Source organism: Paroedura picta, chromosome 4 (assembly GCF_049243985.1).
Source record: "Paroedura picta isolate Pp20150507F chromosome 4, Ppicta_v3.0, whole genome shotgun sequence".
Taxonomy (NCBI): Eukaryota; Metazoa; Chordata; class Lepidosauria; order Squamata; family Gekkonidae; genus Paroedura; species Paroedura picta.
In genome coordinates, this window is record NC_135372.1 from 29,541,342 (window position 1) to 29,563,976 (window position 22,635).

Below are 22,635 nucleotides of genomic sequence, written 5' to 3' on the forward strand. Positions count from 1 at the left end.
CGGCGGGCGCGGCTACGGTCGGGCCACGTCAGGTGGCGGCGCGGGGTGCTGTCGGCCGTGTGAGCCGGCTGCAGGCGTGGGTGAGGCGGCGGTAGTGGCACAGCTGGGCGTGGCAGGGTGCGCCGCGAGGAAGCTACCGGTTGGGCGGAGTGCCATCGAGGAAATGGCGGTGGCCGTCCGGACACAGGCAAGGTGGAAGGTGGGCAGTTCGGGAGGCGTGAAGATAGTTAGGTGGCTAGGGAATTGGTTAGAGAACCACACTCAAAGAGTTGTTGTCAATGGTGTTTCATCAGACTGGAGAGAGGTGAGTAGCGGGGTACCTCAGGGCTCGGTGCTCGGCCCGATACTTTTTAACATATTTGTTAATGATCTAGATGAGGGGGTGGAGGGACTACTCATCAAGTTTGCAGATGACACCAAATTGGGAGGACTGGCAAATACTCCGGAAGATAGAGACAGAGTTCAACGAGATCTGAACACAATGGAAAAATGGGCAAATGAGAACAAGATGCAATTTAATAAAGATAAGTGTAAAGTTCTGCATCTGGGTCAGAAAAATGAAAATCATGCCTACTGGATGGGGGATACGCTTCTAGGTAGCACTGTGTGTGAACGTGACCTTGGGGTACTTGTGGATTGTAAACTAAACATGAGCAGGCAGTGTGATGCAGCGGTAAAAAAGGCAAATGCTATTTTGGGCTGTATCAACAGGGGCATCACATCAAAATCACAAGATGTCATAGTCCCATTGTATACGGCACTGGTCAGACCACACTTGGAGTACTGTGTGCAGTTCTGGAGGCCTCACTTCAAGAAGGACGTAGATAAAATTGAAAGGGTACAGAGGAGAGCGATGAGGATGATCTGGGGCCAAGGGACCAAGCCCTATGAAGATAGGTTGAGGGACTTGGGAATGTTCAGCCTAGAGAAAAGGAGGTTGAGAGGGGACATGATAGCCCTCTTTAAGTATTTGAAAGGTTGTCACTTGGAGGAGGGCAGGATGCTGTTTCCGTTGGCTGAAGAGGAAAGGACACGCAGTAATGGGTTTAAACTACAAGTACAACGATATAGGCTAGATATCAGGGAAAAAATTTTCACAGTCAGAGTAGTTCAGCAGTGGAATAGGCTGCCTAAGGAGGTGGTGAGCTCCCCCTCACTGGCAGTCTTCAAGCAAAGGTTGGAGACACACGTTTCTTGGATGCTTTAGGATGCTTAGGGCTGATCCTGTGTTGAGCAGGGGGTTGGACTAGATGGCCTGTATGGCGCCTTCCAACTCTATGATTCTATGATGCAAGAAATACTGTTAGGGATACGTTAGTAAATCTTAATATTACACAATCTCCCATCGATTTTCTTCTTGATGTTACGGATTTCATCCTAGAAAATATTTTTCCATTTATGACCAAGAGAAGAACCCCCCCCCTTTTTTTTAAGGACATTCTATACTGATGACTTGATATTTTTGATTAAAGATGTTTCTATTGTATCTACCCTGATGACTTGGCTTAATATTCTTCATCCAAATTTGAACTTTAGTGGTACCCATGGAATGGAGAAGATACTTTTTTTTGGACATCTTACTTTCTAATACAGGTGATATAGTTTGTTCCCTTTACAGGAAAGCTACTGATTGTAACACTTTTCTTCATTATAATAATTCTCATAATCCCTTCGATATCAAGAAAAACCTTCCCTATTGCCAGTTCCTTAGATACAAGAAGATGCATTCTTTAGTGGGGGAAAGCAGTCTAAGTCACATCCACTGTGTGACAAATTCCGAACAAGGGGATATCCTCATAGAATTATATCCAACAGGCATTATAGCAGGCTAATGAGAAAAACAGACACAATCTTTTTACACCTAAGCCAAAATCTCCCTCTAAGAGACTGGTATGTTCCTTTGATTTCTCTCCATGTAGTAACAGGGTTAGGTCAATAGTTTTAAGATATTGTCCACTTATTTCACACATTTCAGGGTGTAACATCCCTCCCATTTTTGCATGGAAACGTACAAGAAATATAGGAGACTAGAAATTAAGCCCGCTGTAGAAGAAATACACCGGGCGCTAGCGGATGTATCTGCGGAATCCGTCCCTATGGTTTCACACTGTATTCAAATGAACCACCAATGGTCTGATTTGAAATTCTTTGTATTTAAACATTTCAGATCACTGCCTTACCAGAATATCAATCTTAGTTTACTTTTGCAGAAACAGGAAGCATACTTTATATTCTGGTGGGATACTCTTTTTCCATGTGGGCACAGTGTGTCAGATGAAATGAGAGTATTTGCTTAGGGTCCTTGTTTCCTTCACTCTATACCTGTTGGATACTTTTTCTGTTAGTGGCTCCTTTAAATAACAATAGGAGTTTTAGTCATCATTTCCCTTTAAATTTTTGGATCTTCATGGAAGAGGCTGAGGACTTGCTATTTAGCAATCTCTCTGGCGTAATCCATTAAGAATCTTTGTAGCTGGAGAAACACATGTTTGTCATCCTAGCTGAGAGCCAATGAAGGATTCCCTATGTATAAGGTCGGATGTTTTTAAGTATAGCTATTTCCCCCCAGTATGCAGTCTAATTGATTTACAATTTTACTCTGCATTCCAACTTCCCTTTTTTCTGCCCTATAAACTTAATCAAAGTTTGAGCTTTCAGCACAGACAGACAGCAAAGGCTTTGGTTCTTTATATTCAAATAAAGACCTCATTCAGGTATCTTATCCATTTGGTGCCTCTTAATAATTGTGAAGAGCCTCTTGTGGCGCAGAATGGTAAGGCAGCAGATATGCAGTCTGAAAGCTCTGCCCATGAGGTTGGGAGTTCGATCCCAGCAGCTGGCTCAAGGTTGACTCAGCCTTCCATCATTCTGAGGTTGGTAAAATGAGTACCCAGCTTGCTGGGGGGTAAACGATGATGACTGGGGAAGGCACTGGCAAACCACCCCGTATTGAGTCTGCCAAGAAAACGCTAGAGGGCGTCACCCCAAGGGTCAGAAATGACTCAGTGCTTGCACAGGGGATACCTTTACCTTTAATAATTGTGAAACAGCCTGGAGGGACAAACGGTCTAGCCTCTCCAGGGCCAATAAGGGTGCAGCCAGCTGGGGGAGAGGGAGCGCTTCCTGGGGGCCTGGCAAGCACACCCGGGAAGCGCTCCCTTTCAATGGAGGCTCATATCACAAGGGTAGTGTGGCTCCCTACTTGGCCCTGGAACATCTAGCCACAGTGATCCACAAGACAATCACCTCTAGACTGGACCTCTGCGGCATACTCTTGATCCGGAAAGTACAGCTGATCCAGAATGCAGCAGCCAGGGTCCTCACAGCAATACCGTGGAGGTCCCACATTCAGCCCGCTCTCCAACAACTGCACTGCTTGCCAGTCTAATTCTGGATCAGGCTTAAGGTTTTGGTTATCACCTTCAAGGCCACATGTGGTTTGGTCTCAGTGTACCTGAAGGACCACATCTCTGCCTACACTCCTCAAAGCGCACTATGCAGGCTTCCTTAAGGCCACCACCTCCAACCAGCTAGTGATCTCCGGCCTTAAGGACCTCCGGCCACTTGACCTCAACCAGGGCCAGAGCCTTTCCCGTGAAACTTAACACCTTGAACGGACCAACCATGTTGCGGTTATGAATTCATTGTTCTCTCTCTTCATTATTGTTCTGTTATTTATGGTTAATGACTTTTTCTGCACTAGATTCATAGAATTGGAAGGGACCTCCTGTGTCATCTAGTCCAACCCCCTGCATAATGCAGGACACTCACAACCCTCTCACTCATCCTCTGTACTGTTCCTGTTCCTTATGTTTCACACGGACCGCCCTGAGCCTCCAGGGAGGGCAGTATAAAAAAGTAATAAAATAAATAAAGTTTGAGTCCAGTGGCACCTTTAAGGTTTATTCAAGTGGCAACAAAGTTTTATTCAAGGTGTGAGTTTTCATGTGCACACGAAAACTCACACCTTGAATAAAAGTCTGTCAGCCTTAAAGGTGCCCCTAAACTCCAACTTTGTTCTGCTATTTCAGACCAACGCAGAAAAGTCACTTGAATCAATCCAAGAGATTCATTTGAACAGCTGAAAAATCAGAGTCCGGTCGCAGCTTTGAGACCAACAAAGATTTACTCAGGGTGTGAGCTTTTGAGGGAGGACAAGCGCTTGCACTCGAAAGCTCACACCCTGAATAAATCTTTGTTGGTCTTAAAGCTGCGACCGGACTCTTTTTTTTGTGCTGCTTCAGACCGACACGGCTACTCATTTGAATTTACCCAGCTGAGTCATGGGCTGCGGGAACTTTGGCACCTCGGACTGGCTGCAGGGTTTGCTTTATGGATATGTTCGGGGCCCTGATGGCCCACCTATTATTTGACAATTGTTTTACGATGGTCAAATGGGCCGTAAAACCGAGAACGCCTTTTGTGTAAGCAGTTGATCTCTGTCTTTAAATCCATCACAGCAACAGAGTCAATGCGGAAGGGAGAGCAGTCTATCTCATTTACAAGCGGACACACCTTCCATTATGTACACCCATAAAAATGAAAAAAGGAACGAGGTTCAGCCTTTCATGCTTGCAATGTACTTTCTAACTCCAGGATAAAAAAAAAAAAACATGTATCATTGTTGGGTCCATTTACAGGGGCCACAAATCCAAGTCCCAGACAGCTGGCTTGAAGTCTTGTGGGTTTAGATCAGGGGTAGTCAAACTGCGGCCCTCCAGATGTCCATGGACAATTCCCAGAAGCCCCTGCCAGCAAATGCTGGCAGGGGCTTCTGGGAATTGTAGTCCATGAACATCTGGAGGGCCGCAGTTTGACTACCCCTGGTTTAGATCTATGTGGGTTTAGATCTATGGAATATCTCTTCATCGCTTAGGACTGGGGCATCTGAAAGCCTGCTTTCTCCCATACAATCTTCTCTGGGAATTAAGGTCACAAGGACAAGACTTCTAGACTGCCCCATTGATCAAAGCAGTTTGCATAGTGGGAGAAAGGACCTTTTTGGTGGCAGCTCCAAGACCGTGGAACAACCTTCTCAGGACACATGACCACATGAAGCTACCTTATATGGAATCAGACCCTTGGTTCATCAACACCAGTATTGTCTACTCTACTCGCTGGCAGGGGCTCATGGGAATTGTAGTCCATGACCATCTGGAGGGCTGCAGTTTGACTACCCCTGCTCTAAGGTCTCAGGCAGAGGTCTTCCACATCATCCACCACCTGATCTATTCAGCTGGAGATACTGGGAATTGAACCTGTGACCTTCTGCCTGCCGAGCAGCGTTCTACCATTGAGCAACAGCCTCCCCACGTGTGCCTAGGTCCCCACACTTTCGATCTTTAGGAGGCAGCTAAAGACGGTTTTATTTAGAACTGCATTTGATTAAAGTAGTCCTTAACTAAGATTTAAAATTTTGGTTTTCCGTATTTTCATGTACTCTGTTTTACACGTTTCATTTATATTGTAAACCACTTTGAGCTCCACAATTAAGAAAAGCGGCTGATAAATGTTTTACGTAAATGTTTCTACCGCCCTGAGACCACTTTGGAGAGGGGCAGCCTAAAAGCCAAATAAATAAAATAAAAATAAATAAATGGAATAAATATCCATCAACATAAAAACACCTTCCCAACTACTGCAGTCAATGACCATCTAAATGGAACCTCCACGTACAGAGGCAGCCTGCTCCACAGCATCTAATGCTGGGGACAAAAGCCATCCGGTGGCTTGGTGCCTCAGTGATGGCCTTTGTCCCCAGCACTTCACAACTGCCTCTGTACATGGACGTTTCTTGTAGACCAGCAAGGCTTCCGCCACTGCAGCTAACACAATGTAGAACTTGACAGCCTCATGGGCCTGACCCCGCAAGGCTGCTGTGTAGATGGTGACCCCCCCAAAGGGGTCCCAACCCCCAGGGTGAGAACCACTGGTTTACAGGCACCCCTGAGTCACCCCCTCATTCCTGTCCCTTTCCAAGGTGGGGGTGGGGAGCAAGCCGACCCCCCCCCAGCACTGTGAGTGTCCACTTGTTCTTCCCCTGGCTTCAGGAATTATCAGGGTTATTTATTTATTTATTTATTTATTTATTTATTTATTTATTTATCATACTTCTATACCGCCCTCCCCGGAGGCTCAGGGCGGTTTACATTATAACAGAGAACCATACATAAAACAGTCTGTAGAACATGTACATCAATAACCAACAATTGCAACCAAACACAACACAGTATCATCAGAATACAAGGAGACTTCTTTAAAAAGAAAGGCCAGCTACAGTGGCTGAGATCCGGGAAGTGAGAGAGAGAGAGAGAGAGAGGAAGAACTTTGCCAAGGGCTGTTATTCCACAGGTACGCTTTGGACCCAGGTAAAGCTGTTCTGGTGGCCAGGTGTCGGCACAACGGCCTGCCCGCCGCCACATTTCCGCCCGGTGCTTAGCAACGGAGCGCCCTGCCTGCCAAATGCGCTGCTATCAACAAGCCCAGGGAACCTCCCACCTGCTGCTCATAAAGGCTGCCTAACCCTCCTTTTAACTGCTCCTTCTGGAACTCGACAAACCAGTTCAAAGCAGGGGGGGGGGGTGTTGACAACAACCACAGGTTAAACCACCAGCTTTGTTCTCACTTCCTTTGCAGGAGAAAACCTGAAACCAGAACTGCTTTTATAGAAGCAGATCCAAAATCTATGCAGTCCACCAGGTTCTGTTTCAGACAGAAAACCAACCATCCTTCTCCTTGTTTAATTTTAGCGCTTGACATTCAAAGGTAGACTACCTTTAAGCATGGGAGTTCTATTTAGCTATCACGGCTAACAGCCAGCCTGAACTTCCTACCCTTGTTGGGGTTTGTTTTTTTGTTTTTTGTGACCTAAGGCCTTATTTAAGGCTAACTTAATGTTGTCACACACAAGAACCACTTCGCTGCAACTCTGTCACATCTTGTGGGGGTGAGTTCCACACATTCATTACACGTGGTATGAAGGAGAACTCCCTTTCTGTCCGACTAAGGCAGGGGTAGTCAAACTGCGGCCCTCCAGATGTCCATGGACTACAATTCCCAGGAGCCCTGCCAACTATTGCTGGCAGGGGCTCATGGGAATTGTAGTCCATGGACATCTGGAGGGCCGCAGTTTGACTACCCCTGGACTAAGGTATTTATAGTCTCTTCTCTTCCACCGAGAAGCTACGCCGCTAATTCAGGTGGATCTCAAGATGCAACGTTTTCTTTTGTATATACAACCAAAAGAGAAAGAACCTAATTTGAAGAGAGTTTTAGGCTGTCATTTTACTCATGCTCTCTGCCCCAACTAAAAATACCAGACAAGCAAACCGGGACAGGCCAAAACCAGAAGCTCTGCTCTCACAGTCCACCTGTGGTCACAACCGATTTAGGTGTCTGGAAGGGGGGGATGAGCAGAGGAAGTCGCTCCACAAAAGAGGTGGCTGGAACTGAAAATTAAACCTCTCATGTTCCTTTTTTAAGCACTTTTAAAATTATGGCATTGTCCGTTTCTATTTTGGAGAAGGCCTTCCCTTCTCCATTTCCTACAGGACCTGGGCAAAGGGGTCATTTTGATTGTTCAAGTAGCTTTTTAAAACATATAAAAAGATCTACTATGATGGAAGGGGTGGGGGTGGGGGAAAGCATAAGAGGGGGTGTCAAAGGCTGCGTTTCAAAGTGTGATCGAACCCAGAAGCACATTAAAAAACAGGAAGCTGCCTTCCAGATTCTCTTGTCCAACTTTGACCAAGAGAATCAGATTCTCTTGTCCATTCATACTGGCAGTGGCTCTCCAGCGCCCCAGGCAGAGGTCTTTCATCTTTTTAGCTGGAGATGCCAAGGATTGGACCCGGGACCTACTGAATGCCAAGCAGGTGTTCTGCCAGGGAGTCGCAGCAGGGAGCATCTGCAGGAAGACAGACCAGAAGCAAGGCCTTTGTGCCAGCATCTTACTGCAGACATCACTTCTATCTGGACTTCCTCTCACTCAACAGAGGACCCCCCCCCCCCAAGTCAGGCATGAAAGCAAGATCTCTCCCCTGTTGGTGGCCTCTGACATCCAAAGTAGACTGCCTCTGCACAAGGAGGTGCCGTTTTGCCATTGCTTGCTCCAGGAATGGAGCCCAAAGGGTACTTTGTCTCTTAAGGAGCCCAGCGCTAAAGAACAAATCTGGTCAGACAGAACAGGATGGAGAATGGGACCTGGAGAGGTTCCCATCAAACTCAGTTGGCCATGTTGGTTTGAGTCCAGGGGCACCTTGAAGACCAACAACGTTTAATTCCAGATCTAAGCTTCTGGGTTCAGGCAGAAGGAAATGTATACCCAGAATTAAACTTTGTCTTAAAGGCGCCACTGGACTCCAACTTGGTCCGACACCTGGTTAATTGGTTTGCAGGAAATAAGTATGCCGAAGTCTGTTTTCTTGGAGGCTGTGATGCTTTCCAGAGGCAAGAAGAAAGGCGAGCCCTTCCTAAGCCACCTGACCTAGCCAACACGGAAGAGTTTGGCAAAGCAGAACTCCTGCACTCAGACTGGGTGAGAGTAGGCGGCCAAAGCACACAACCCTAGGTGAGAGTATCCGGGGAAGCAATGAGCTAATCTGTGTATTTTATTTCTGCTCTGCCTCGTTCCCCAATAGGAACTGGAAGCAACCCACATGGTTCTCCTCGCCTCCATTTCACCTTCACAACAGCCCTGCAAAGTAGGGTCAGGCCAGGTCACCCAGCAAGCTTCCACAGTGGAGTGGAGATTCCGACCGAGTCTTGTCTCCCAGACCTTCCTCTGCAATGTCAAGATCCTTTCCGAAGGCAGATTTGGCTGCTATGCTTGGCCTTTCGAAATCCCAGCTGAGATTTCATTCTCTGATGTAACTTCCCACCCACCCCCTTTGTAGAGCTCTAATTCCATGAACCGAAAGCACTATCAGTGTCCAAAGTCCTAGATAAATGCCAGGTAGGGCAATCCCTGGTTGAAGGAGCTCCTCACCACACCTTGCTGAGGGCTTGGTTCTCTCTGTTGCATTTTAGTTTTGCCAGGCCCTTGGCACGGACGGTGCCAGGAAAGGAGGCCACTGGGACGTCCCGATGCGTGTAAAGCCATTCGCTGCTTCTGCAACTAGCTGAATTTAGGATACCAGGTTGCTCCAAACTTAGTTCAGTCCCTGGGATTATCAACAACTGTATCACTGCTCTGTAATCCTCCGGGGAAAACGTACAAAGCTCCCTGACCCTGCACTGAAATGCATTCTGTTGCATGACATAAGAATGAATAAGCACAAAGTTCTCCTCATTATTTATACAGAAACTTTTGATTTATACCATTCCTCAGCAGTGGATGAATTCATTTGCTTTCTACACTGGCTCCGGTAAACTCTGGGAAGATGAGGTGTTTAATCAAGGAGTTATGGTTTGAGGAAACAATTATCAGAAAATGCAGTCATTCCAATGCAAAACACTGAAGGCTGGATACCAAGGGCTTTTCCGCACACCATACATGTAGCGTCATGCTTAGTTTATGAAGACGATATATTCCAGCCCCTCCACATGACCTCGCCCACATCCCGCATCTGGCCAGCAAAGTGTCCGCTACACCCTCAGTTTTAAAGCATGACTTCTGGAATCGCAAAAAGTGGATTCACCAACCCACAAAGCACTACCCCCCGACGGACAACCAGTAGGCAACCAGCACAAGGAACGTATGGAGGCTCAAAAGCACTATAGTCACCTCTGCAATGTCCCTGCCTCCCACCCGCCTTCCTCTCCCTTCTTCCTGGGGATGGGAATGTTACTTTTTAAAAATGGCGAACTGCCTGGAACAACGAATAGGCAGCCATGTGCCTTGGCAAAGCCACAGATACACAGAAACGCTTTATATGCGTTGCGACACAAAGTGTGCTTCTCCAACGTCCTCTTTTTTCCGAATAAAGCTTCTAATTTAACACAGCCTTGCCAAAGCAACATGTCTGGGAAACCCCCACCAAACATTGTCTGTCCCCCACAAAGTGCTTTGCCATTCTCGAACGGGCGCCTCGTGTAACAAAAGCAGTTTTCAAGGCACCCTGCATACTTAAACGTCTCTGGTCGGCTCACATCCCATTATTTTTTATGCCGCTAAACACGTATTCGTATACACACCTGCAAATTGAATGGCGGCGCCTGCATGGTTAGCGGACAAAGGAAACGCTGCCAGCAAGAATTCAATTGCACTCATGACACCATCGGGCCAATCAACATGGCCAGCCATGCTCCTGATCCAATCAGGAGTCGAGAATTCCCTTGGCCGGAAGCAAGAAAAACGCAAGCTCCTCCCCTGGATGGTCATCTTGTGCCTTTCGTTCCTCGGGCTTCCAGGCAAGTGGCAGGAGACCTACTTGGAAGGACGTGGAGATATGAGACCTATTGGCAATCTTCGCAGAGGTGAAGGTGCAAGATGCCCTTAATGCCTCCCACAGGGACAGGAAGGTTTTTGAGGAGCTGACCATGAGGATGCGTGCTCTTGGCCATAATAGGCCTGGGCTGGCATGCCGGTCCAAGACCAAGACCACAAAGGTGGAATACTTCCTCTGCCTGAACCACAACTGGCAATCCGGAGCTGCTCCTGTAACCTGCCCCTATTCTGATATCCAAAGGGGCATCTATGGGGGGGTGATGGTGATGGGCGGCCCAAAAGGGAGCAGCAGGAGGACGATCCTGAGAAGGAACCACCTTTGCCTTGCTACCCTGAGAGCCCTCCTGGAGAGACCCAAGGTCTGGCTTTGCAAGACACAGGATCCATGAGGAACCTTCCTCCACATCATGAGCATCCTCTTGTGGAACTTAGCCGTATCCACTCTGATTCGCAGAAACTCATCCAAGAAGCATTGAGATCTGAGCCAGCAAAGTGAGCAGGAGATTCCCCATGTCGAATTTGCTCCCAAAACAGCCACCCAAACGAAGCAGGCAAAGAACAATGGCGGACAGTTGTGCTTCCAGAAACTTTATTCAGGTGTTCAACAACACTATGCCTCAATGAATATGTGGATACACATTTCAACAAATAAGTATAAATTTAAAAAAAAATTATTTCAGCCATCGCCAGAACTTTAAACACCAACCAACTATGCTGGAAGGGGATTGGTTGGCCAAAGTGATTGACAGTGATTGACAGTACGAAGTACAACTAATTTAAAGTGCGTTGCTCTCTCTTCTCACAGCGAAGGAGAAGTATAAAAAGCGCGAAAAAAGGCAGAAAAGGGCGTGACACGGTGTGGAGGGCCGGTGAGGCACAATAAACTATTGTGCTTTGCCATCCAGTGGGCATCACGCTATTTTGACCACTGTGCAGAAAAGCCCCAAGTATGGCTCCTGGATTTGAGGGTTTGCACCTAGAACCAAAGAACAATGGTCAAGGCCTGTGCCAACCAGACTTTGTTGGTGGAATGGCTCACATTCCGACAGTCATGCTAACTTTAGCTTCACTTGAACCTTGGTTCCACACAATGTCTGAAGCAGACCTTTAGCAACAGCTATGCATGAAGATTCATAGAAGATGTGATTTAAGGAGGGATCTCCACTCAGGAGGCGGGAGTTAAAATGGTGCTTTAAAAGGATTTTTTAAAAAAACATCACAATTAAAATTGGGCTGGGGAACCAGGGAGCCAAACAAATCTTCTTTCAAGGGGCCAGATTTGGCTATAAAGTCACCAGCCAGGTTTTAAAGGGTACCGAACAGGTAATCAGATGCTCCATTGTCTCTCCCACAGTCAGAGCACGAGTTCTGAAAATAAGACCGTGCCAAGTTCCCTGCTTGTTCGTTCAGTCCCACAACAGATCGAGGGAAGGAGCTGGAAAGGTCCACTGGCCCTCATTCCTGTCTAGTTTTCAGTTCTATGTAAACCGCCCAGAGCCTTCGGGGAGGGCAGTATATAAAGGTGAATAAATAAAATAAATAAATAAATTCCAGGCCAATGCAAGACCAAATTCTCATAGCCACCGTCAGAGAGGAATGCTAGATAATTTCCAAAGGTCGCTGGATCCAACCTCTGCTAGGAAACACGGATACACTCTATCTGTTCTAGGGTTGGGTGCTTTGGCACCAGAAGCAGCTGTTCGCTCTTGCCGCAGCCTCCCCCCCCCCCCATGGTGCAGCGCTGGCTGCGTCAAGAGCGAACGGCCGCTTCGGCCACCGAAGCGCCCAACCCTACCCAACAACATTTTTAGGAACACAGCTTAAACCAGTTAAGAGGATTGGCACTGCACAAAAGGGTTTGCCAACTTCCTTGCATACGTGATCGGGACTGCTGTCCATACAGCTGTTTTGAGCTCACGGTTAAATTGTTAATTCCTATGTAATTTCTGGACTGCTTAATGTGTCCCGTGACTACTTATGCCATGCTCCAGTTCTTTCCCCTATCTCCAGACTTCTAAAATCCCCAGGCACTGGTTACTGAATGCCCGACCCTGCCAATTAAATTGACTCACTTTGTGTAATCCACCGTGAATCCCTGTGGGGGAAAGCAGACTTAAATATATATATAAAAAATAAAAAAATATGATTGCTGTTAATCATACCTCAAAAAAAATCAGAATGGCAGACAGTCCACTCCAAAGCTACTTTCACAGCAACTTTGCAGGGTAGGTCAGACCGATGTAGAGCAAACAGCTGGTGGCAGGTTTTGTGCGGTGTGTATCACAGTTCTCGTTTACAAAACGGCTTTAAGATTAAATTATGAAGCAGACTTCCACTCCTCACAGGATGGTAAGAGGGACTCTGCGCAAATCACAGGATGGGGGGAAGAGAGAGAATAAGTTGTGCCAAAAAAAAGAAAGAAAGAAAAACCTGTCCCATCAAAAGAGAATTTCATGCCTTGAGGCTCACTCTGTGAATGCTTCTCTTCTCCTACCAGGCATGCCAAGCCAGAAAAAAACCTCAATTATCAGGTTACAAATAAGGCAGGCAGGTTGGTACAGAACAAGAACAGTTGACGCATCTTTAATTGATCAGTGGGGGTTTATTTTGGGTAACCAAGCATCACCAATCCATCACCAAACCAAGCATCACCAACTCTGCATATTTACCGAGTTAAACTTCTAAGCCCCCCCCCCACTATACCTTCTTTGCTAGAAAATCCTCTGTTGCCTATCGAGTACCCTGCAGGATCAGACCAAGAGCCCACCAAATCTAGTCTCCTGTTTCCCTGAGTGGCCAACCGGATTATTTTGGGAATCCCACTGCCCAGGAGTGGATGCAACAGCTCTTCCCTCTCAGATTTGACACAGGAGAAAGGTATACTGTCTCTACACAGGGAAGCTTCATTGAGCTACTGCAGCTGTTTCCAATCCACTGGAAACTGTTTTCCATCCATTCCCCATAACCTCTGGGGAATACATCTAATATTTCCCCAAAATCTGGCTGACGCAGATTTAACATCAACAATATTTAACATTGTTCTGGGTATGAGATTTGTGAGTTTTCATCTGCACAGGAAAGCTGTGCAGGATAAAACTTGTTACGTCTCCAAGGTGCCCCTGGACTTAAACTTTGCTCTCTTGCTTCAGATCAACACAGTGACCTACCTGAATCTAGAAGCTAAGAAGAAAATTGGGCAACCAACTCTCCCCTTCCCCCCACAACCTTTAGGGGTACACCTCTCCTAATGCCAAGTGCACAATACCTCCGACACCCAGTCCTGGTTCTGCAAAACAAGTTTTGGAGAAGGAGCCAGAATACACAGAAGCACTTTGTTCCGTGGGAAGTCCTTTCGTTTTGAAATGTGATCTTGGCAATTGGCAAACTATAAGGGTTTGGGAGATCTTTTATACTGACTGGTGGTTGCCAGACATTTATCTGGAGGGCAAAAGTCATGCAAAAGTTCTCCTACTTCCAGCCTGTACCTGGATTCTTTAAATCTGCCAGGCCAAAGAAAAACCCAGCCTAGAAAGTCAATGGAGTCCCCCCCCCCCTGTTGCACACAAGACTTCCATGCTGGCCTCACAGTCTCTGGCAGGGACTTGCTTCTCCCACAACCAGCTTTCTGCCTTGGTGCTCAAGCGAGAGGAATCACTACCTTATGGAACTCACTGCCACCGGATGCAGTCATGGACAGAGTTTTTACGACTGGACAAAATTCACGGAGATCTGGGCACTCCGCTGTTGTCGGTCGGGTGTGCTGTAGGTGTACCGAGGGTTAACACAAAAGGGATGGACATGTGCCACTAAGGTGACTATTTTTTCTCTTTTTAAGATTTTTTAAGGAAAGAAAATATGACAGTGCCAACGCAAATACTGTGCGGAAAACAACAACAATCAGCAACAAAAACCACAATATGATTAACTAAATACACAAATTAACATTTATTATTATTATTATTATTATTATTATTATTTATTAGATTTATTTCCCACCACTCCCCGTAGGCTCGTGGCAGGTCACAATAGTCTTATCCCCATTAAAATACCCATTAAAAGACTTTAAAACAATCCCAACATGGCGGAAGCTCTCATTATTCCTACCCCCTGCTATCAGAGCGGCAGGGAGGGTGGGGAGGAGATCTAACTTACTAGGTCCAGGGGGGGGGGGAATGTTGGCACTCATTTGCTGACCCCGGCCTCAACCAAAAACCTGGCGGAAGAGCTCCGTCTTGCAGGCCCTGCGGAAAGCTGGTGAATCCCGCAGGGCCCGCAGCTCACCCGGGAGCTCATTCCACCAGGACGGGGCCAGGACCGAAAAGGCCCTGGCCCTGGTTAATTTACACAATTAACTCCCAAACATTGCTATCTAAAGATTTCTTTGTGTATTTCACTACATTTTTCCAGACTGAATAAAATCCATTCCTTTGACAAGATCCTTGAATCATTCTTATATGGCAAGTTATTTTTTTTTCTAGAATCATTAGTTGCTTTGGTTTGTTCCACAATTTATCTACTGCCAAATTTTCAGAACCAATTCAGGCAGCTACAATAGTAAAACTGACCAAAGTTTTTTTTTTTGTTTACAGCACATGTTATGATTCAAAAATAAAGAGAGCTAATGAAGCTGATGGTACTATCTTATCTTACGGTTTATAATTTCTTCTTTCAAGATTTCCTCCCTGAGTTCTTTAACAACTGGACAATCCCACCAAACATGAATATAGGTCCCCATTTGGCCACATCTTCTCCAACAGGTTTTGTTTTGAGAACGACTTAGATCAGGGGTGGGCAAACTGTGGCCCCCCAGAGGCATTTGCTGGCAGGGGCTCATGGGAATTGTAGTCCATGGACCTCTGGGGGGGCCACAGTTTGCCCACCCCTGACTTAGATTATTTTATGACACACTACTGCAGGGGTAGTCAAACAGCGGCCCTCCAGGGGTCTATGGACTACAATTCCCATGAGCCCCTGCCAATATTCACTGGCAGGAGCTCATGGGAATTGTAGTCCATGGACCTCTGTAGGGCTGCAGTTTGACTACCCATGAACTGGGGTATAGTGCCAGTTCTATTCACGTTCGGAAGGAGAAGCAGAAAACACAGAGCCTTTTGCTCTGGACCTTTGGGAGAGGCTGGTGAGAAACCTACACACAGCTTAATAGGGCTAAGCAGTCACTGTAAGCATTTGCCGCTCTGTCCCTTGCCCTCCGTCCAGCAGCAAACATCCCGCTGTATCCCACGCACTGGCCACAGACCAAGCCACAACACTGGCCCTTCTACGGGCTTTAAGCCTGACGAGCAGACACGGGTTGTCTCCTGATGGATCAGGTTCAAAACCCCCAACAGTCCGGAGGTTCGGTCCCCGCCTCCCCCTCCAAGCTTGTAACAATGACCTGCATCCCAGGTTGGAATTAGGAAAGAGGGAAGACAGGAGTCACCCAGGGTGCTCTGCGCCTCCACGTGGGGGTGACCCCACTTCTCCTGGAAAACACCCGCCTCCTCTCAATAATAAAAAAAAAGCCAATAGTCCCTCCCCATTTGCTGCATGTCCGCAGGCGATGGCACCGCAGGCCTGCCGTGGAACCAGAGGCGGGGGGGGGGGGGTCAAGGCAGGGGAATGCCCCAGAATGGCAAGGCCACGGCCATTCGGCCCACGGAAGCACCACGATGGTGCAGGAGCTGGCCAGCTCACCCCTAAACAACCCCCCCCGCCCTCCAAGGAACACCCCCGCAGAGGCACCAAGGCTGCCACGTCCTTTTCAAGATGCTGGACTCAACCGGCAGGGCAGGCAGTGGCTCAAGCGGGTGGGACCAACCCCACCGCCCCCGACGAGCCGCTTTTCTCGCAGGGGTGGGGATGGGGGAGGGGAGACCTGTCCTGCCCCGCAAGGCTGTCGTAAGGACCCCCCCCCCGCCCCCCAGTAAGCGCCTGCCAACTGCCAAGGAAGGCTTCCTCCTCCGACCCTGCGCAGGCTTGACCGCCACCCCCCTCCCGCCGGCATCGAGCAACCCCACGGGGCGCCCGGTGCCAGCCTCCAGGCGGGAGCGGGGGCTGCCCCTCCGCAGCAGCCCGCCGAGTTCAGTCCCCGCCGGGAGGCTCCCCTTCCCGGGCCGCTTACCGAGGAGCAGGCAGAAGCCGTCGAGGGCCACTAAGAGGCGGGGAGCGCGCTCCATCGGGGCAAACGGCGGCTCATCGCCCGGCGCCGCCAGGGAAAGGGAGCCCGGGCAGGAAGCCGGAGGGCGGAGCGGGACGGGGCGGGGGCGAAGGGAAGCTCGTGGGCACGCCCCGTCCCACCCCCGAGCATGTGCAGAGGGCGGCGCCGCCGCGGGCGAAGGCAGGCCGAGGGGCTTCGCGGCGTCTGAGCATGCACAGAGGTCCTGGGTCTGAAGGAGGATCCCGGAAGGCGGCAGCGTGCCTGAGCGGGGACACATGGGGGGGAGGTCCCGGGAAAGGGGGCGACAACTCCCCCCCCCAAGGCAGTCGGGGCGCCCCCGGGCGCCTCGTTAGGGCTCTTTGCGGGGAGCGGCAGCCACTGGCCCCTCGGCGCGCGCGTGTGAGCGTGGGGGGGGGGGGTCTTCCCAGGAATAGCGCTCGTCGTCGGTGGGGCCAGGCGGGGAAGGAGTGCGAAGGCGCCGGCTAGACGGGCTGAGGGCAGGCTCGCCACCCCCCCCCCCAGCCCCGCCTCGCCACCCTCCATGGGTGGCCCCACCCAGCCCCGTTGAATGCCAGTCCGTTTGGGGTTTAAAGACGGACGAACAAACAAGTCGGGCAAAGAGTGTCTGAGCACGTAGTTGGGGTCAGAAGGCGAATTTCCTCCACGCCAGACCGGCCAGGGATTCCGGTTTTTTTTTTGGGGGGGGGGGAGAGGGAGGAAATCATCGGGGCCTGGAATTGGGGTCACGGTGTTTGGGCAGGTAGTTGCGCATTGCCTGCATTCTGCAGGGGTTGGACTAGATGATCCTGGAGGTCCCTTTCGACTCATGATTTCCAAAAGAGCCGGGTGTTGGATAGCCACAGGAGTCCCAAAGCGACTGGCATTCGCTCTGGGAGAACAGTCCTGAGAGAACTGTGACTAGCCCAAGGTCAACTGGTGGCTGCCTGGGGAGGCGGGGGGGGGGGGGCTATCCGCGCAGGGAACCGGCTGATGCGCCTCCTGAATTTCAGGAGCCCGAGGAGTCTCCCGGGTGGAGCAGGATCTCCCTCTGGCGGCCAGGACGGGCAACTGCAGCTGTGGAAAACCAAGCGGCGATCCTAAGACTCTTTGATCAGTAGTCGGGAGGATTGTCAGGTCACCAGCAAGGGAGGGGGGGTGTTGTTGAGGAGACTGATGAGGATGGGGCCTGAGAAGGACCCCTCCTCCAGGAGAACTGATCTCATTGGTCTGGAGATCAGCCCAGTGTTTCCCCTTTCTAGAGCTGGCAGGGGCTCATGGGAATTGTAGTCCATGGACATCTGGAGAGCCGCAGTTTGACTACCCTGAAATTGTAGCATTTTAAAGACCAGCACAGTTTATGCAGGATAGGAGCCCTGGCCTGCTCAGTTCTTCAGATGGATCCAGATGGGTGGCCTCTTAGTCAGTCTGGAGAAGCATCTTAAAGGATAACTCATGGAACCTCTTCTCCTACCATAAATGTCATGAAGGGTCCTGCAGAGCAACTGGTTAGCTACTAGGGATGTGCACCAAGGAAAAAAAATCAATCCTGTTTCAATTTGGGTATACCCAAATCATCCAGATCCCATTATTGGTACAGGGACTTGGATTCAGGGGATTCAAGTACAGCTGAATCACTTTGGTCACAGCCAAACAAATAGGTGATATGTGGGGCAGAGTATCTCTCTGGAGATCAGCTGTTTGGAGCATTTAAATGCCTCCCCTCCCAGGACAGAGCTCTGCACTGGGACCAAAGTCATTTAAACTAGAATCATAGAGTTGGAAGGGGCCATACAAGCCATCCAGTCCAACCCCCTGCTCAACGCAGGATCAGCCCAAAGCATCCTAAACTGACCTAGATCTGTTTAAATGTCTCCCCCTCTGGTGTGGAACCCAACAAACAGCTGGGGATCAGCATATTCCAGCCAAATCACCCATCCCTATAATAGCTACGGTGTGACATTGGATATGGGACTGCATGGACCACTGGTCTTAACTAGCAGGGCTCCTTATTCTTTGATGAAGGCTTTGGCCTATTTGGTCTAGATCAGCGGTTCCCAAACTTATCTGGCCTACCGCCCCCTTTCCAGAAAAAATATTACTCCGTGCCCTGGAAATTAATTTTTTTAAATTTTAATAGTTATTCATCGCCCCAAAATGCACCTGTGGCCCATCGCTGCCCCCCTGGATTGCTGCAGCACCCACCAGGGGGCGGTAGCGCCCTCTTTGGGAATCACTGGTCTAGATCAATCACTGGTCTGATCTAGCAGAACTTTCCTTATGTTATTATGAAGGCCTCGGCCTCTCTGCCCTGGGGCTGGACCTCCAGAGGAAATGGCTGGCCCCTGTGTGAAAGGGGAGGCTGGACTGGATGGACCCTCCCTGGTCTGAACCTGCAGGGCCTCTCTGCCTTGTGGTTGGACCTCCAGAGGAACTGGCTGGCCCCTGTGTGAGAGGGGAGGTTGGACTGGATGGACCCTCCCTGGTCTGACCCAGCAGGGCTCTTCTTATATTCTTATCAGGGGAAGGCCTTGGCCTCTCTGCCCTGTGACTGGATCTCCAGGGGAACTGGCTGGCCCCTGTGTGAGAGGGGAGGCTGGACTGGATGGACCCTCCCTGGTCTGACCCAGCAGGGCTCTTCTTATATTCTTATCAGGGAAGGCCTTGGCCTCTCTGCCCTGTGGCTGAACCTCCAGGGGAACTGGCTGGCCCCTGTGTGAGAGGGGAGGCTGGACTGGATGGACGCTCCCTGGTCTGACCCAGCAGGGCTCTTCTTATATTCTTATCAGGGAAGGCCTTGGCCTCTCTGCCCTGTGGCTGAACCTCCAGGGGAACTGGCTGGCCCCTGTGTGAGAGGGGAGGCTGGACTGGATGGACGCTCCCTGGTCTGACCCAGCAGGGCTCTTCTTATATTCTTATCAGGGAAGGCCTTGGCCTCTCTGCCCTGTGGCTGAACCTCCAGGGGAACTGGCTGGCCCCTGTGTGAGAGGGGAGACTGGACTGGATGGACCCTCCTGGTCTGACCCAGCAGGGCTCTTCTTATATTCTTATCAGGGAAGGCCTTGGCCTCTCTGCCCTGTGGCTGGACCTCCAGGGGAACTGGCTGGCCCCTGTGTGAGATGGGAGGCTGGACTGGATGGACCCTCCTGGTCTGACCCAGCAGGGCTCTTCTTATATTCTTATCAGGGAAGGCCTCAGCCTCTCCGGCCTGTGGCTGAACCTCCAGGGGAACTTGCTGGCCCCTGCGTGAGATGGGTGGCTGGACTGGATGGACCCTCCTGGTCTGACCCAGCAGGGTTCTTCTTATATTCTTATCAGGGAAGGCCTCAGCCTCTCCGGCCTGTGGCTGAACCTCCAGGGGAACTGGCTGGCCCCTGCGTGAGAGGGGAGGCTGGACTGGATGGACCCTCCCTGGTCTGACCCTGCAGGGCTCTTCTGATGTTTTCATGATCACACTGAGCCAGCTGCAATGTCTGTCATTTGGGTAATTCTTGTGTGGTGTGAGAGGTGATGAGTGACATTGTCCTCAGTGGTGGCCTAATTCTCCTGAGTATTTTTTTTAACCTTTAGTTGGTGGTGGGTGGGAAGTGCCTTTGTGTGACAGCTACTCGGTGGCAGTTTTCAAGGCCAGAGATGTTCAGACGTGGTTTGCCTGTGGTCCCCATCCAAGCCGTGTGACCAGGCCAAGCTCTCTTTCATTTCTAACGATATCAGCCTGTCCCGGGCATCCAAGTCAGGGACTGGATCTAACATCCCTTTGAAATGTGGTCATTCATTCTTTTGCCTAATCATGCCTTTGCTGTTCTGAAACTATTGGCAGTGTTTCAGTCATGATTTTGTGGGAGTACAGTAAAAACTGGTGATGTGGGCATCAGCACGGGCCTTGGTTTCCTAATAATCAGGCCCTTTGAAGCCAAGCAAGTTTCTAGTCCTCTTGGCAGTGAAGACGTGTTTGAAAATGTGGCCATTTTTTAAAGGGAACATGGAAGCCAGAGAAGGTGCCAGACAACATTTGCAGTCATTTGAGAGCAGAATTAATTACACAGCAACTCATGCACATTCAATGCACTATACAGCCGACAGAATTTAGCTTTTCCTGCTGGAAAACTTGGGTTTTCTTAACAGCAAAGAAGAGCATTCATCACACAATTTGTAATATGAATTCGTTTCACTGGCTTGAGACTCAGTAGGGATGGGCCCAAAATTCCAGTTCAGGGTTGTGGGTGTTTCCAAAGCTCTGAAACAAACAAGCGGTTTCAGGCTGGTCTGTTTTGTTTCCCCCTTTCCAAATGGAGAGAACGGGAACATTCTGCATGTTTCATTCTGCATGATGTATTCTGCCCTGAGTCCAAAGAGGAAGCATGGGGAATACAAGTGCAATAAATAACAGACCGCTGAAATGGCTGGCAGCCATTTAAGTTGATGGGTATGCCATTTAAACCCTCTGTTTACAGTTCCTCCCCTCTCAAATGGAAGGAAGTGAAATAGACTGCTCCACTTTGAAGTGGGGTAGTAAAAGGGAAGCATTTAAACCCAAGGACTAAGGCATATGAGAAAGGCTGGGGGAGTTTGGTCTGTTTAGCCTAGAGAGGAGATGACCGAGAGGGGATCTGATAGCCATCTTCAAGTATTTAAAAGAGTTCCACATGGAGGATGGAGCAGAGTTGTTCTCTCTTGCCCGGGAGGGATGGACCAGAACCAATGGATGAAATTAATTCAAAAGAAATTCCATCTAAACATCTGGAAGAAGTTCCTGACAGTTAGAGCGGTTTCTCAGTGGAACAGGCTTCCTCAGGTGATGTTGGATTCTCCATCTTTGGAGATTTTTAAACAGAGGCTGGATAGTCATCTGACGGAGAGGCTGATTCTGTGAAGGCTTAAGTGGGTGGCAGGTTACAGTGGATGAGCAATAGAGTTGTGAGTGTCCTGCATTGTGCGAGGAGTTGGATTAGATCTCAGGAGGTCCCTTCCAGCTCTATTCCATGATTCTATTCTCACCTTTTCAGTCCTCATTGAAGGTTTTTTTAAAATAAATAAATAAAAAGTATTTCTGAGCCATCACAACCAGTAGCCAGGTTGCTATTTTGCTATTTTCTGAGCCTTCTGCAATCATTTCTGAAAGCCAGTTTCTGGATTATCTTGTATTATCTGGATTATCTGGATTATTTTTGTATCTTGAGAAACTTATATGCAGGTCAAGAAGCAACAGTGAGAACCGGGCATGGAATCACTGATTGGTTCAAAATTGAGAAAGGAGTTCGGCAAGGCTGTATACTGTTGCCTTGCCTTTTTAACTTGTATGCAGAGCACATCATGAGAAAGGTGGGATTAGAGGAGTCACAAATTGGGATCAAGATTCCAGGGAGAAATATCAGCAACCTCAGATATGCAGATGATACCACTCGAATGACAGAAAGTGAAGAGGAACTAAAGAGCCTGTTGATGCGGGTGAAGGAGGAGAGTGCAAAAGTTGGCTTGAAACTCAACATCAAGAAAACGAAGATCATGGCATCTAACCCTCTCAATTCCTGGCAAATAGATGGGGAAGAAATTGAGATAGTGACAGATTTTATTTTCCTGGGCTCCAAGATCACTGCAGATGGGGACTGCAGCAAAGAAATTTAAAGACGCTTGCTCCTGGGGAGGAAAGCTATGGCAAATCTAGACAGCATCCTAAAAAGCAGGGACATCACCCTGCCAACAAAAGTGTGTTTAGTCAAGGCTATGGTCTTCCCAGTTGCAATGTATGGCTGTGAAAGTTGGACCATAAGGAAGGCCGAGCGTCAAAGAATTGAGGCTTTTGAACTCTGGTGCTGGAGAAGACTCCCGCGAGTCCCTTGGACTGCAAGGCGAACAAACCGGTCAGTCCTAGAAGAGATCAGCCTGGACTGCTCCTTAGAAGGCCAGATCCTGAAGATGAAACTCAAATACTTTGGCCACCTCATGAGAAGGAAGGACTCCCTGGAGAAGAGCCTAATGCTGGGAGCGACTGAAGGCAAAAGAAGAAGGGGACGACAGAGAATGAGGTGGCTGGATGCAGTCACTGAAGCAGTAGGTGCAAACTTAATTGGACTCCGGGGAATGGTAGAGGACA

General features: G+C 49.1%; 1 protein-coding gene across 3 annotated transcripts in view; it reads right to left on the reverse strand.

Moving 5' to 3' along the window:
- PLPP2 (phospholipid phosphatase 2) overlaps window positions 1-16,695 on the reverse strand; it is a 28,094-nt gene extending 11,399 nt beyond the window's left edge. The window contains exons 1-2 of one of the 3 annotated variants that reach the window (XM_077332149.1): window positions 16,509-16,618; window positions 12,550-12,748 (exon numbers count right to left, since the gene is read on the reverse strand). Coding sequence is in view for 1 of the 3 variants with exons in the window: in XM_077332148.1 (XP_077188263.1) it covers window positions 16,509-16,563 (55 nt within the window). In the remaining 2 variants the exon portion in view is untranslated. Of the gene's footprint in view, window positions 1-12,549; window positions 12,749-13,652; window positions 13,755-16,508 lie in introns of those variants that run through there. The other 2 variants (XM_077332148.1, XM_077332150.1) reach the window with 2 other exon arrangements.
- Window positions 16,696-22,635: the final 5,940 nt, after the last annotated feature.